A 15,972-nucleotide genomic window follows, 5' to 3' on the forward strand; every position below is an offset into this window, starting at 1 on the left:
GCCCAGGCTGGAGTGCAGTGGTGCAATCACATCTCACTGTAGCCGTGTCCTCCAGGGCTTAACCAGTCCTCCCACCTCTGCCTCCTAAGTAGCTGATACCACAGGCATGTGCCACCATGCCAGGCTAATTTTTTGTATTTTTTGTAGAGAAAGGGTTTTGCCATGTTGCCCAGGCTGCTTGAACTCCTGGGCTGAAGCAGTCTGCCCACCTTGACCTCCCAAAATGCTGAGATTATAGGTGTCAGCCACTGCACCTGGCTCATTTGCACATTTGTTTGTTTGCTTATCTATTTATTTTTAATTTATAGAAGCAAATGCACCTTTAACATGTTCCATTGAATCATCTTCAACATTAAATTTTTCTCTCAACTAGGCCTCTTTCTTTAGCTCTATCCAAATTAACAAAATTTTAAATATTTCAACAGTTTTAGGGGTACAGTGGTTTTTGGTTACATGGATGAATCATACAGTGGTGAAGTCTGGGCTTCTGGCGTACCTGTTCACCCGAATAGTCTACATTGTCCCCAATAGGTAATTTTTCATTCCGCATCGTCTCCCATCCTCCCCGCTTCTTGGTCTCTAATGTCCATTATACCCCTCTATATTCCTTTTTATCCCATGGCTTAGCTCCTGCTTATAAGTGAGAACATGTGGTATTTAGTTTTCTGTTCCTGAGTAACTTAGGATAATCATTTGCCCATTTTTAAATAGCATTGTTTGGTTTTTTTGCTGTTGAGATGTTTGAGTTCCTTGTATATTCTGGATATTCGTTCCCTATTGAATGAGTTGTTTGCAAATCCTTTCTCCCATTCTGTAGATTGCCTTTTTACTCTGCTGATTGTTTCAACTTTACTGTGCAGAAGCTTTTAGTGTGATATAATCTCAATTGCTTATTTTGCTTTTTATTGCCTGTGCTTTTGAGGTCTTATTCATAAAATATTTTCCTAGACCAATGTCCTGAAGCATTTCCCCTGTGTTTTCTTCTAGTAGTTTTATTGTTTGGCGCCTTACATTTAGGTCTTTGGTCCATTTTGAGTTGATTTTTTGTATAGGGTGAGAAGTGGGGTTCTAGTTTTCTTCTTCGCATATAGATAACCAGTTTTCCCAGCATCTTTTTTTTTTTTTTTTTTTTTTTTTTTTGAGACAGAGTCTCTCTCTGTCACCCAGGCTGGAGTGCAGTGGTGTGATCTTAGCTCACTGCAATCTCCACTTCCTGGGTTCAAACGGTTTTCCTGCCTCAGCCTCCTGAGTAGCTGGGATTACAGGTGCCTGCCACCACACCCAGCCAATTTTTTGTATTTTCAGTAGAGACGGGGTTTCACCATGTTGGCCAGGCTGGTCTTAAACTCCTGACCTCAAGTCATCTACCTGCCTCGGTCTCCCAGAGTGCTGGGATTACAGACGTGAGCCACCATGCCCAGCCTGCTTTTTTAACTTTTAAGAGATTTAATTTTATTGTGGTAAAATATACAGAACATAAAATTTATGATTTTAACTGTACAATTCAATGGCATTAAGTGTATTCACATTGTTTATTTCAATAATTTTTGGGGTACAGGTGGTTTTTGGTTACATGGATAAGTTCTTTAGTGGTGATTTCTGAGATTTTAGTGCACCTATCACCCAAGCTGTGTACACTGTACCCAATATGTAGTATTTTATCCCTTACCCTCCTTCCAGCCCTCCCCCCGAGTCCCCAAGGTCCATTATATCACTTTTATGCCTTTCTGTCCTCATAGCTTAGCTCCCACTTATAAGCCAGCACCATTTGTTCAAAAGATTGTCCTTTCCCCAGTGAGTATTCTTGGCATCTTTGCCAACAATCAGTTGTCTGTAAGTATGTGGATTAGTTTCTGGGTTCTCTATTCTGTTCCATTAGTCTTTGTGTCTATTTTTATGCCAGTACCGTGCTGTTTTGGTTATTACAGCTTTTTAGTATATTTTGAGGCCTGATAGTGTGATACCTCCAGATTTGTTCTTTTTGCTCAGGATTGCTTTGGCTATTTGAGGTCTCTTGTAGTTTCATACAAATTTTAGGATTTTTTTTTTCTATTTCTGTGAAGAATGTATTGGTATTTTGATAGGGATTGCATTAAATATGTAGCTTGCTTTGGGTAGTATTATTATGTTAATAATATGAATTTTTCCAAATCTGCGAGCATGGGATGTCTTTCCATTTGTTTGTATCCTCTTCAATATCTTTCATCAGTGTTTTGTAGTTTTCCTTGTAGACATCTTTCACCTCCTTGGTTAAATTTATTCTTAGGTATTTTATTTTATTTTTTGGTAGCTACTGTAAATGGGATTGCTTTCTTGATTTCTTTTTCAGCTAAGTTTGTTGTACATGTATGGAAATAACTGCTGATTTGTGTATGTAATTTTTTTTTATCCTGCAACTTTACTGAATTTATCAGTTTTAAGAGTTCTTTGGTAGAGTCTTTAGGTTTTTGTATATATGTGATCCTGTCATCTACAAACAGGGACAATTTGACTTCCTCCTTTTCCATTTGGATGCCTTTTATTTCAAGTTCTTGCCTAATTGCTCTGGGTAGGACTTCTAGTACTACATTGAATAAGAGTAATCAGAGTGGACATTCTTTTTTTTTTGATGGAGTCTCACACTGTCACCCAGGCTGGAGTACAGTGGCGTGATCTCCACTTACTGCAACCTCCACCTCCCGGGTTCAAGCGATTCTCCTGCCTCAGCCTCCCGAGTAGCTGGGATTAGAGGTACTCTATCCCATGTGCCACCATGCCCGGCTAATTTTTTGTATTTTTAGTAGAGACAGGGTTTCACCATGTTGGCCAGGCTGGTCTCGAACTACCTCGTGATCTGCCTGCCTCGGCCTCCCAAAGTGCTGGGATTATAGGTGTGAGCCACTGCGCCCGGCCATTCTTGTCTTGTTCCAGTTCTCAGAGGAAAAGCTTTCAGCTTTTCTCCATTCAGTAAGATGTTAACTGTGGGTTTTTTTTTTTTTTTTTTTGAGACGGAGTCTCGCTCTGTAGCCCAGGCTGGAGTGCAGTGGTGAGATTTGCACTCACTGCAACTTCTGCCTCTCGGGTCCCATATCAAGCAGTTCTCCTGCCTCAGCCTCTCGAGTAGCTGGGATTACAGGAACGCACCACCTTGCCCAGCTAATTTTTGTATTTTTGGTAGAGACGGGCTTTCACCGTGTTGGCCAGGCTGGTCTTGAACTTCTGACCTCATGATCCATCCACCTCAGCCTCCCAAAGTGCTGGAATTATAGGCGTGAGCCACTGTGCCCAGCCTGCTGTGGGTATTTTTAATCTTTTTGAAAGTAGATTGTAGTCATTGTCTAATCTCTTGTATTTCTTGCAAAGCACTCATTACTAGTCTTTGAGTTCTTAATATTTGTTTTTTAAAATAATTAAAAAAAATTTTATACCCTTAGATCTGCATATTTTTATGTAGTAAAACTTTTTATTTGGCTTTAGATAACTTGGTTAACTTGGTTTCCTGTTTATTTACTTCCTTGAGTATAATTTTGCTGATGTTTTGGTTCTTATTGATAATTTTATTTGGAGCAGTTTTATAGTTTATGTAAATGTTTTAATGGATTTCAAAAGGAGTTAGTTTCTTACAGATACTTTAAAAGCAAATAAGTAAATAAAAGGAGTGGGTTCTTGGTGGTATTACTGGCATTACCATCAGAAGACCCTTCATATTTGAGAGGCCACATGGGGAGGTGCACCAAGGAGATAATCAGATAAAAGACACCAAATGGCCTGCAGTGTTACTAAAGATGCAAGCTGGGTCCAAGTCCTGTGGGGCCCTGCGACAAAGTTAAAATGTGTCTTATCCTGAGAGCTGTATCAAACGGGGAGTATCGAGGAGTATTACAGGGAAATAGTATCATCTGATTTGGTTTTTAGAAAGATTATCTGAGTAAGGAGATTGGCTTTGGTAAGCTGGGCAGGGAGATCAAATGGGGGCTAGAATTGAAGTCTTTCAAATAACAATACCTGTTGAAGATGCTCTGAAGAGCCAAAGTCTTCCTGTGGAGCCACTTTGTTGCAACCTGTGCCTCTTGTGCCCATAGACCCAGAGACTCAGGTCATGACCTAAGCTTTAGGTAGGTAGATTCCCACCAGTGAGGACAATGTCCCTTGGGTTTGTGGATCTTAAGGTACAGAAGAAACAGGGGTATATTTGGATAGGGCACAGACTTTGGCACCAAATACACCTGGGTTGATTCTGGGCTCTGCCATTTCCTAGCTGGATGGTCTTGAGCAAGCCATTCAACCTTTCTGAAGGGTCTCACATTTAGACCAAGATATGAGAGGCCTCTGCCCTGGGTCCCCAGCTTTAGAGGGCTATACTGTGGTCCTTGTCCAACATGCCTCTGTCCATATCAGGGAGGAGTCCATATCTGTAATTAAGGCTTACACATGGTAGTCTGTATGAATGGTGTTCCCCAGAGTTGTGCAGTGCATAGCCTGTATGACTGTACAATGTGGGTTGCTAATAAAAGTAGCAAAGAGAAGCAGGATTGAGAATGCTGAGGATGTAGAATCTAGACTTGGCAGGTGTCAGGATATGACTGGGAGAATAGGAAATTTGGTGGAGAGTTGAGAGGTCAGTTTTGGTTAAGACTTTGACCTTACCAAAGAGGCACCCAGAGCTATCCAGCAGCCCAAACTCATGAGGCTAGACATGGCTTTGGAAATCATTGGCATTAGGGTCATAGTTGAGGCCTGGTGGCTGAACAAGTCCTTTGAAGGAAAGCTTATAGTCTGTGGAGAAGACTGAGTCGATTCTTTTGGGGGCATTTGTGTTTAAAGGACAAGAGGTCACAAAGGGGCTCATGAAAGGGGGCAGGGTCCTGGGACAATGGAATGTTCCTGGCTATGCAGTCCGGGAGCAGAGGGTTTCCAGGGCTTCACAGAGGTCAGTGAGGATGAGGATCCCTGGCTCAGAAGCTGACTATTTCTGGAGAAATAAAGGTACAGGTGAGTGAGTGGTATGGACCTTCAAGCTAGGAGGTTGTCTACACCTGCAGATATGTGGTGGTGATAGGAAGGAGTGGGAAAGGTCTATGAGGCACAGCAGGGTCAGGCTGGGGTGAACCTGAGAGCACGTGATGGGGAGAAGCCACAGAAAAGGGTTAATGGATGAAGCATGTTCCACAGGAGCAGCACAGGGTGCACATGGAGAGTGAGAGTCAGGGGTACCGAGCAGCAGGGGTGTGTGTACGGTAAAGAGGACAAACATACAGGAAGATGGTTTGAAGTGTGGCGAGGGAAATTGGGCAGGCTCCCTGGGCCTGGGGTTGGGCTTCTCAGTAGAGGAAAGCAGGCCTCTGCTAAGACCTCTGGAGTGGGGATGAGGTGCTGGGGGGTATCTAGAATTTAACAAAGCTTTGTCTTTCACGTCTTCTATGTTGTGTTCATGGCTCTGACAAGAATGTACACTGGATTATGTGTGTTGAACATGTTTTTAGGGCTTCATGTCCCCTTGCATGGACATGATGTATGTATGGATGCACCATCCCATGGACATGGGATGTTGAATGCCCATTATTTTCAGAGTACAATGGGAGACAAAGATGACTAACAGCTCTCCAAGCTTAAGAAGCTTACAAGAGCATCAGAACACACAACAAAGTTGCTGACCAAGTTGTGTAGCTGGGTTGGGTAAACCAATATTTGACAAAATTAAGATTCAAAATAGGCAGGGAGAGTGGGTTAAACAGTTCATTTAAGATGGCTACATTTCAACTGCTGTGTGAAGCATTAAAAAAAAAAAATTGCATGCAGACTTGAGTTAGTGGACCTGGTTTGGCAAAAGTTCACTGAAGAGGTCACTATGTGGTCCCAAAGACTAGTCTTGGATTCCTTAGTGATCTAAAGCTTTGCATATGTCAAGAGTAATAATGATAGCTCTTATTACTTGCTATGTCCCGAATGCCTGGCACTTTCACTTCTGTAGCAATTTTTTTATCCTTATATCTTATGTGGTATCATTAGCCTGTCTTATTGACAAAATGACACAGGGAGATGAAACGCCTCATCAAATCACACAATTGGGAAGTGAGGGATCTATGTTCTTTCCAAGCCACAAGCCCTCAGTAAAACTCAGCTGCTTAAAAAGCTAATAAACCTTGGTGTACACTCATAAAAATAGTGTGTCCAGATCGTGGGGCTCCTTGGTGTCTTTGTGCTTGGCTTGCATGAGCCGGATCCCATCTGGAACAAATTGCTCATTTCTAGAGATCCCAATATGAATAATGATGCTCTAGGTGTGAACAGACGGGGGCACGGTGGGGAGTAGTGGTGGACAGGGCCTGGACCTGTTACAAGAAGGTTTATGGAATTAAGAATGTAGTCATGTGGCAGAGGGGAATTTACTGCAACGCTTCTCAGCGTAGAAAGAAATAGACTGAGTGGGATTTACACGGAGGCACATTTAGATTAGTTCAATTTATAATTGCAACAACTTGGGATGTTAAAGAGTTTGGTGATACAGGGATGATTAAATGCTTCTGTATCCATACTAAAAACATTGCTAGGCAACTATTTAAAAAGATGCTATTCTGCATACTGATTGATAAAGATAGTTTAAGTGCAAAAAGATTACAACATTGTATTCCATTTGAAAAAATACATATGGGTCGTATTTACACACTCAAAATGTTTGCAACCAATATGCGGTTCTCTCGTGGTGGGATTTCAGATAACTTTTAAGAACTTCTGTCTTCTAATTTTCTATATTTAACATGGAACTTGTATAAGAAGAGATGGCAGCATATTTATAGCTAACCAATAGTGAAACCAGCCCCAGGTGAAGGAGGAATGTCCTGGCCCTCCCTTCAGGCTCTGCAGATGGAACCATCATGACAGGCGCTCAGGAAGGGGACAGAACTAGGTCTCTTCCAACTCAAGGAGGAAAGCAGGTTACAAAACACAGTGTGACCCCACTTTTGTAAAACATATAAACATGTTTGAGGATCCCTGGATAGCCAGGTGTGCCAAGGCATTTCCAGTGGGTTCCTTTGCAAGCAAAGTAAAATGGAGATAAAGACCTCCAAGCCGATCACCTGGCACTCATTATGATCATGGTATTTTCACTCAGATGCCCTCAGAGATGAACTTTCCCATCTAGAGTGACTTGGGATGTTGGGATATTGCTGAAGTCCTTATCAACAGCTGGGCTGGTTGTCCCTCAAAGACACTGGATCAATTTCAGTCAGATGTTTCATGCAGGAGGAAGGAGGAAGAGCGAGCAGATTCACTATTCTCTCTTCTCCTTCCTCAATTCATATTCCCTTTTCAAGAACAGCCACCTCCAGAATTGGCAATTTGAATTAAAGAAGGTAGCTCCAGGCATGGGATCTTGTGGGAAACCTCTGCCGCTGGTCAGCAGAATCTCGGGTTCCGTATATTACCCAATCCCTACTAGACTTGCTGTTCAAGCCATCTGAACCAAGCAGCATTCGGTGATCCTTTAGCAAACCTAACAAACATCAGAAGTTAATTTTAGTAGGAGGGAGGTATCTCCCAGTGGAAAGAAAAAAAAAAGGACAAAAAAAATAAAAGGGAAAGAAAACAAAAAGAGAAACATAGATGAGAAAAAGGCCATCTCTATTTTCTCCCTTTAGATCCCGTTTTAACAGCTGATAGCCTCTGAACATTCCTTTATCCAGGTGGCAGAATGGACAAGGCCAGGTTCCGCTGCTGCTATTAGTGAGGGCTTCATTTGTACATCTACAACATACGGTGGGTGGGTGAGGTTACAGGGTACCTGACACATCACATTCCAGTCCTGGTTCAAGGAGGGGAAAAAGAGAACCCACACTGAATTTGAGTGCAAAAAATAAATATAAAATTTATTAAAACACCCACAATATTTTAAAGATACCAGGAGTAATACAGTTCACAAACCCAGTTGTTTGTGTAAATTATAATAAAATAGAAATCAAAAAGGATACATACTTGCAATTTCTAGGCACCCTAAATTAAATTTACTGAAACACTGAGGGAGAAGGGAGGGTAAGGAGGGGTAGCTCAGGAGGCAAACCAATAAAGTGGAAGGAAAAAATATTAACAAAAAGGTAAAAATTATACAAAATAAAATTATCAGCATAAATTTACTGTACTAAGAATATCTACAGTTTAATACACATCCTATTGCCTTGAGACATTGCAAAAATCTACCATTCATCCATCAACCCCAGATAAACTTCATTTCAAGTAGCCACAGTTTACAAAGTCAAGACGGAATATTCAAGTATGGTTGTTAAGTTCACCTCCATTGGAAGCCAAGTAACCAAACAGGAATTCAAAGAGATAAGAAATAAAACACATCAAAAAGCTACAGGGGTTCTAGATTAAGTCTAATGTATTAATATGCCATTATACGACCTGCCCTTGTTTCTTTAATTGGAATACATGAAAAAAATGACATCACTCCTGTTTTTCTCCCCTCTTTTCCCCTCAAAAGAAAAAAAAGGGTATTGAAACCAAGAAAATTTGGAATGTTCAAATGAGCCAATTAGTTTCTTAATTTAAATCCCCGTGTGAAGAGTGATGAGTTACCCCTGAATGACGGGTAGTCAAAACGCGAAGAGGGAGCAAACAATACCACTACAAAAAGCATCCCTGATATCAGAATAGAAGCCAATGAGGAAGTAGGCCAAATCGCTCGCTGATTCTTAGGCAAAAAGCAACTTTAGACCTTGCATTTCTGTGCTGCGGTCTCTGCTCAGGGGAGAAGCCTATTGCTCTGCTCTTGCCTGCAGCTCTGCAGGAGGAAGGGCTGGGAGCACCAGAGGGGGCCGCCCCTCCCCCCGCACTCGCGGAGTGCACTCGCACTCTGTGCACCTGGATGTGGGACTGTATAACTTATGCTGGGGGTATGCACCTCAAAAATGTTTTGGTCCAGGGTATGTTGAAGTTGGCCATGTACTACAGCAGAGGCAGCTGGCTAATAAAACTAGGTTTTGAGGGAGTCATTTCAAATGACAGCAACAATGACTGAGAAAGCTCAATGAGATGGGCATAGGAAATTCACATTTTATTCAAAAGCAAAACTTAAACATGAAATACAGCCAACTACGCTCCTTCCTTTCGGCGTTCCGCTATCTTAACTGCTGAAGAATGAAAAACAAAATGACCCCAGATTTTTCAAGGTCAAGTATGTCATCAGACGGACAACCTGCAGGTATCAGACCCTCATGGAATCTACTTTACTGAAGTTGTCATGATGTCCTGTTTTTGAGGTATTTAAAAAAATTATTGTGACAGTGGATGACACAAAATGGAGCTTCCTGGTGAGTTTTTAAAACATCAACTTCTGTGGACCCAAGAAGAAATTTAGGTTAGCACCAACTAAAAAGCAGCCTCAGTGGCATCGAGTGAGCAAAGAAAGCTCCTTCCTTTAGTCCGAACATAAGGGGTTACCAATGAGAGGCAGAAGCAACGCTGGGTCAGAGAATGAAGCCCCTGCCCACCATGGTCCCAGCCAGTGCCAGGGGAGGAAGGAGATCCATCTGGTCTCCCTTGGTGTGCCCTTGGGACTCCCAGAGATGTCTGCTTAGCACCCTGGGCTGCAGGAGAAAATCTGTCCCTGGCTATGAGAATGCCTATCATGCTAGGAGAGGCAGAAGTACCCAACTCCCCTTCCTCAAAAACAAAAACTCAAAAAACCCTTCGCCCTTTCTTTCACATCAAGCCTGAGAAGACAGGTGTGGAACCAAAGCACCTGCCAAGCCAGGCAGGCCCACTCCCAATCACAGAAAGGGAGATAGCTGCCTTCTCAACTTGCTTTGTTTGGCCACCAAGGGAAGAACAATACAACACAACACAACACTGCTCAGAGCAGATTATAGCACGGTAAACGGGTCTAAGACAGCACCAAAAGAGGGGAGGGAAAAAAAAAAGCCAAGAGACTGGAGCCCACCTTGTTTTTGGTTGGTTGTGGTTTCAGAACGTTGATAGCACCTCAGCAAGACAGGATCAGGGACAGTCACATTAAAACACCATAGCACCATTTTATTTAGACTATTTCAATTCATAAAAATGCTTCCTAGTCCATAAAACACACTTCAGTAACAAAAGGAAAGAGATACTGGTTGAGGCACGTCAGGGATATCATATAGTTTTCCACCAGCTTTGCCTTGGTTTGGGATCTCATGGTGATTAAACCTCTAGAAGCAAGTCTGGCTGGGTTTCTCTCAATGAAATTAGGTTATCATCGACTCATTGTCAACCGTCCTTGCACATCTACTGCTGTGTGGTACAAAGCAGTTAAGCTCTGCTACTTCTTTCCTTGCTTTAGCGCTTTAAAAATCCCTTGCTCTGCAAACTACTGTTTCCAAAAGAGGCTGGTGGAAGGACCAAGAGGGGGCGGTGGGGTATCATCTCTTTCCACGCACACCATCGTCACCTTGGTGAGAAGGCAAAGCAGTACCCATGAAGCCGGGGTGTGGGAAACATTGGCCCTGCTAAAAACCAGACCCAAAACCCAAAACCAAAAAACCCCCAAATCCATGCAACACCTTTAGTCAAGATTTCTGATGGTCAGATGATGATTTCTTGAGCTAGCACCAGTTATTTTGTGAGAACCTGCTGCGAAGCGATTTTTATTTTTAAAATCTCGTAGCACAGAACTTTACAAGCACTTCCCTTGCACGCAACAGGCAGGGAAAACAAAACAGAGCAGAAAAGGAACCAAATGTTTGCACTGCACGTGGATGGTGTCCGTGGACAGGGCACACTGGGGAGATGACTAAGACGCCATCGATTTCCGTTGCTATAATATGACTCTTCGAACTTGGTCATGCTGTTAGGTTCTTTAGTTGCAATGGCTTTATTTTTCTTCTCATGATAAAAATGTCTGTTAATCATCTTTAGGACTTAAAAAATGATAGTGCCAGTAAAAAATAAAAATTTGATTTTTCTCTTTAAGAAACCTTCAGCAGCAAGGGGGGGATAAAGAGCTGTGCATAGTTACTTTTTAAATATATGTCTAAAGCATGCTAATTTTAATGACTGAGATTTGAGGTAGGTTAGACATGTAGTGTACAAATCAGCATGGGCTTGAGCACGGCAACCACACCGCCTAACTCTGGAAACGCCATTCTGAGGGGAGTGGGGACATCCAATGGAGACTGCCTCTTGACTCACCTCTCAGCAGCCTATTTCCTACTGCAGAAACTGATGAACCAAGGCTGTTTGGGCTGGGGGACAGACGTCGCATGCTTTTAGCTTGTATTGGTTTCTCCTTTCATCTAATGGCTTTCCTACCAAAGGGTGATGAGGGGAAGAGTTTATTTAACATACATCAGGAAGATTCACACATGCCAAGTATCAGAATCACCTGGGTTACACTCGGGACCTTCCAAACCAACAGCCAACCTGGGGCTTCCACGGGTCATACAGACGGTCACATTCTCCAAATGTTTCGTAAAATATTGTATTTCTTGCTTAAGATCATTTAAAATGAAGTTTTCAAGGCACCCCCGCATCTACCTAAGCACGGAGTCAAATGAGACCTGCATAAAAGTACTGATGCGATAAGCAAAATAGCATTTAAAGGACCCAATTTTTCCTCAAAACTAGAAAATTAGCATGCTCATTAAAGACTCTGCTTCCTTTAGCTTGTCAAACTGAAGGTCAGAGGTTTTCCTATAAATCTGAGTTCTGAATAATTCTAAGTCCTGATAAGCTCTTGGGTATTTATTTCAAAAGCAATAATATTTCATTTTTTTGTCCTGTAAAATAAATGCAACTTTACAGAATATGGTAAAAGTGGAGGATAGACAAAGCACATTAAATATTCAGCTACTATTTACAACTTCTCCCACAATTACATGTTAAAACATACTTTTTTTTTCAAGTTGCTGTTTAAATCTAGGCAAAAGTGCTTAAAAAAATCTTTCACTATTTACAGTTAAAACCAGACCACATAAATGCTCAGGACATCTTACAACGACCCTCCGCCAGTGCTTCCAAACAGATACAGTAAACACCCAGAAGGCCGGTTCTCAGCTCTTACTCAAGGCACCCGGAAGCTCAGGAACTTGCCTATAGCGGTCATCTGATTGTTAAACATGATTCATGAAGACCCATATCTGAATACAACTGCTCAGTAAATACCTGTTCATCTCAGGGCTTGGTGGTCATCCACCGTGTGGCCACATTCCCCTCTGTGTGTCCTGATGAAGCCCCCCATTCACCACACACACATCCACATGGCTAGCATGAGATCATTTCTGCTAATATCACAAGAAAAACCAACACTCCAACAAAGTTTGACTTGGTGATGATGAGTGTTGCTCCCATCAGGCCCAACCTCTCTCAACAACATCACAAAAATTAAGCACCACATTCTCATTTCAAAGAACCGAATGAATGCACCAGAATTTCATAACAGCTATATTAAAGTGGATGAAGAGGGGAGAAAGGAAAAAAAGAAAATGATCAAATGGAGAAATGGCACCAATTAGGGAGGAAAATTATAGCAACCTGTTGAAAATGTTTGACTCTTGCACTTTAAAATTGTTAAGTGTAGGCCCCCGAACCCAATGATAGCATGGAGGAAGCAGGCTCAGGTGTGAGGCATGCACCATTGTCCAATGTGGAAATTCAGGGATCAGGATAGATGCATTAACTGTTGTTACACTGGTCTGCTGAGCTCCTGTAGGATGTGACCTGCCCAAGAGTCAAGAAAGTCCCAGCACAACACTACAGCACCAGGCTCCGCACAGCACCATGCACAGAGCACCACTGGCTTTTCACAGCTTGGGTTCAACTTCCTGTTTTTAAAGATACAGTAGCCCTTTTTCAGTATCAGCATAGACTTTGGGGGCATTTTTTAAAAAACTGCCACTAAGACAAATTCCTTCAGCTCAGCATGCATTGGCTTGGCAACATGGTGGGCACGGCCCCTAAGAACCTCGCACTCCAGCTCCAGCGTGAGGTGCTGCCTAGTGAACCATGACATCGTGTGACTCCATAAATAACGGACAGAGGATTCAGTGTGGAGACTAGCAAGCTTGAAGCCATCTACTTCCAACCTGGTTTCTGGGGAAAGCTATGCCAGCATCTCGTGGGGCTGGCCTGGGGTGCATCTGCCCTTCGACTCCAAGCTGGGGACTGGAAAAGGGACCCCAGATGGTTTTCTGCAGACTCTCCCATCCTATCAGAGAGGACAGAAGCTGTCCTGAGGCTCCCTTCCCCAAAGGGAAGGGGTGTATGTCGGGAGGGATGAACTGGGTGGCTACCGTCCGCGCTTGGCTCTCGAGGGGCAGATGGCTGAGGACCTCGCCAGCGCCCGAGGGGCTTGGCTCGCCAGACCCAGCGAGACTGGGCGGGGGAGCACTACTGGCCTTTCCTGCCCATCCTTTACCATTACTATTGTCGCTTTAAAAAAATCCAATAAATACACATTTTAAATGGAATTTAAAACTACTCCTTTGTGAAAGGATACTATAAACTTTCTTTCCATTATTGTGATATACAAGGATAGAGTTTTAAAAACAAAGAGAAAATAAAAATAAAAACCCCCCAGACAAGGGGGGGGGACAACTTGGAGATATAAATATTAAGATCACGGAAAAATCACCCGACAGCCGTAGTTTCTTCTTCAAAGTGCTGGGGAAGTGGGGGTAAGGGAGGGGCGGGTCAGTTCTGAGGTTTGGACCATAAATACATATATATGATATGCGCATCTATATATGTATATAGAGATAAAAAGACTTCTGCACCCCCAACCCGCCCCCAGGTATGAGGGCAAAAGCACCACAGAGACAGCTCGGGCCAGGCCCGACGCTGAGGTACGCTGGCTCCCTGGCACCTAGATCCAGCGGCTGTAGGGGCCAGTGACCTTCGTGTAGGCATAGGAGGACACGGTGACCGCCGAGTCTGTGGGCACAGCCAGTGCCTGCCGGGTGGGGACGACCCCCTTCTTCTCTTTCTGCTGGGGCTCAGCAACCACAGTGCCCCCCCACTTGCGCTTCTTCCCGTAGAGCTTGGCCTCCTGCTGGCCCAGGCCCAGCCGGGCAGCCTCCTCCTGCCGTGCCCGTGCCCTCTCCGCCAGCTGCTTCATCTTGGCTTCCCAGAGGGCCAGCCCGTGGTTGGGCTGGTTGAGGTTCTTGTGCTGGTAGAAGACCAGCGAGATGCGGGTGGGGTGGCAGCGGTTAGGCTTCTTAAGCGGCGTGGTGGCGTGCAGCTCCCGCCGGGCACACTCGATGAGGATGGAGCCGTGGGCTGGGGCCACGGCCACGCCGCCGATGTTCTCGTCCAGGAAGTTGTGTTCACTGTCCGACCACAGCTCCTCCTCTTCCTCCTCCGCACCACCACCGCCCTTCTCCTCCTTCACCGCTCCCTTGCTGGGGGGCTCCTCAGCCGGCCCCTCCTCCAGGCTGAAGGGGTCCCACAGCTTCTCCTCTGACTTCAGAGCCCCAAACAGCTTCTCGCTGGATCCCAGGGGCAGACCAAAGGACTGCCAGGCCCTGTCCAGCTGGCTGGCCCCTGCGGCTGGAATCCTGCCCTCCTCTCCTTTCATGGGGTTCCACAGCTTGTCTTGGAACCCAGGACTACCTTTCAGGGCCGAGTTGAAATCCCCTGCCCCCAGCGCCCACGGCTTCTCAGTCAGGCTGGGCCCAGCCAAGGCAGAGGTGCTGTTCCCAAACTTGCAGGGGCTCCACGGTTTGCCTCGCAGCCGTCCTCCAGAGTGGGAAGCCACCTGCTGCCCCTCACCGGGGAACAGCCCCCACTGGCCATCTGTGAAGTGGGAAGGGGCCAGGCAGCTGGCCCCAAAGGAACTGAGCTTGTCAGGGATGATGGTAGGACTCTCCCCAGACGAGAACACACCCCAGCTGCCACCCACACCGTTAGTCCTCTTGGGGGACATGCTTGGGCCTCCTGAGTACTGTCCCCAAAGGTGACTGGGTCCTCCATTCTGAGATACCTCGGACAGAGGTGTCTTGCCCATCTTGCCAGCGTCTCTGGGCACAGGCTCAGCCTGGGTCAGCGGGTCTACTGGCTCTTGCTTGATGGATCTGTTGTAGCAGTTGGAGCTCTGGGCAAAGGGGGAGGGGTCCCTGGACACTGAGTGGATTGGGGGGGCCTTGGGAAGCAGATACTCCTTGGGGCCTGGGTACGCAGGCTGCTGGTGGTGAGGAGTGGGGTGGTGGGCGTCTGTGGGAACAGCCTGGCTGGGCAGCTCGGCAAACTCAGCACCACCGTAGGCCGGGCTCAGGCTGTTGTGCAGAGCGTGGAGGTCTGGCTTCTTCTCAAAACTGCCACTGCTGCCACTGTGCCCCCAGGCACCAGGACCCAGGAACTGAGAGGGGAAGACGGGGTTGCTGGATGGAAAGCCATAGTAGCTAAAAGACGGGAGAGCGTACTTGGAGTGGAAGCCATTGACGGAGGTCAGGCTGGGCTGTGCATAGTAGGAGTGGTAGGAGTACACGCTGTTCATGCTGTAAGGGTCAGAGGGCCGGCAGTTGCCCAGCACCGAGTAGCTCTCCACCACCGTGTTGCCGCTGTACTTGAAGGAGCTGAAGTGGTTCTGCGGCTCCACCTTGAGGGAGGGCTTCAGGCCTTGCTGGGACAATCCACCCTTCAGAGACAGGCCTGGGGAAACAGAAGGCAAGATGGCAGAGGGGCAGACACCACCACAGCCTGGAGAGGCCCTGGGTCGGGGACTGGGGATGGACCCTCCCTCTTTCCCAGGGATGTTTCCTCTTTTGGGACAGGCAGGTGAGGTGCTGAGGCATGTCCAGCCCAGAACGGGTCGTACTCCCTGGGCCCTGCTCAGCACAGGCCCCAGCCCCAGCCCCACTGGAGGTGGGAGGAGGCGATCCCTGCTGAGAAGCAGCTCATGCAGGGTCCACAGTACCCCCACCGACTCCTCTCCTCACCCTAGAGAACTCCAGAAGTTGTACTGAACCACCACCACCCACTCTGTGCCCAGCCCAGTTGGGATCACTGCAGGGACCAGGGCCA

The 15,972-nt window shown here is 45.5% G+C and overlaps 1 protein-coding gene across 4 annotated transcripts in view; it reads right to left on the reverse strand.

Moving 5' to 3' along the window:
• Nucleotides 1-7,820: 7,820 nt before the first annotated feature.
• Nucleotides 7,821-15,972, reverse strand: part of TET3 (tet methylcytosine dioxygenase 3) — a 120,995-nt gene continuing 112,843 nt past the window's right edge. For all 4 annotated transcript variants that reach the window (XM_016948809.4, XM_063789711.1, XM_016948810.4 and 1 more), the window contains one exon: nucleotides 7,821-15,600. In XM_016948809.4, coding sequence (XP_016804298.3) covers nucleotides 13,817-15,600 — 1,784 coding nt within the window. In that variant the 3' untranslated portion in view covers nucleotides 7,821-13,816. The remainder of the gene's footprint in view (nucleotides 15,601-15,972) is intronic.

This window comes from Pan troglodytes, chromosome 12, assembly GCF_028858775.2.
Source record: "Pan troglodytes isolate AG18354 chromosome 12, NHGRI_mPanTro3-v2.0_pri, whole genome shotgun sequence".
Lineage (NCBI taxonomy): Eukaryota > Metazoa > Chordata > Mammalia > Primates > Hominidae > Pan > Pan troglodytes.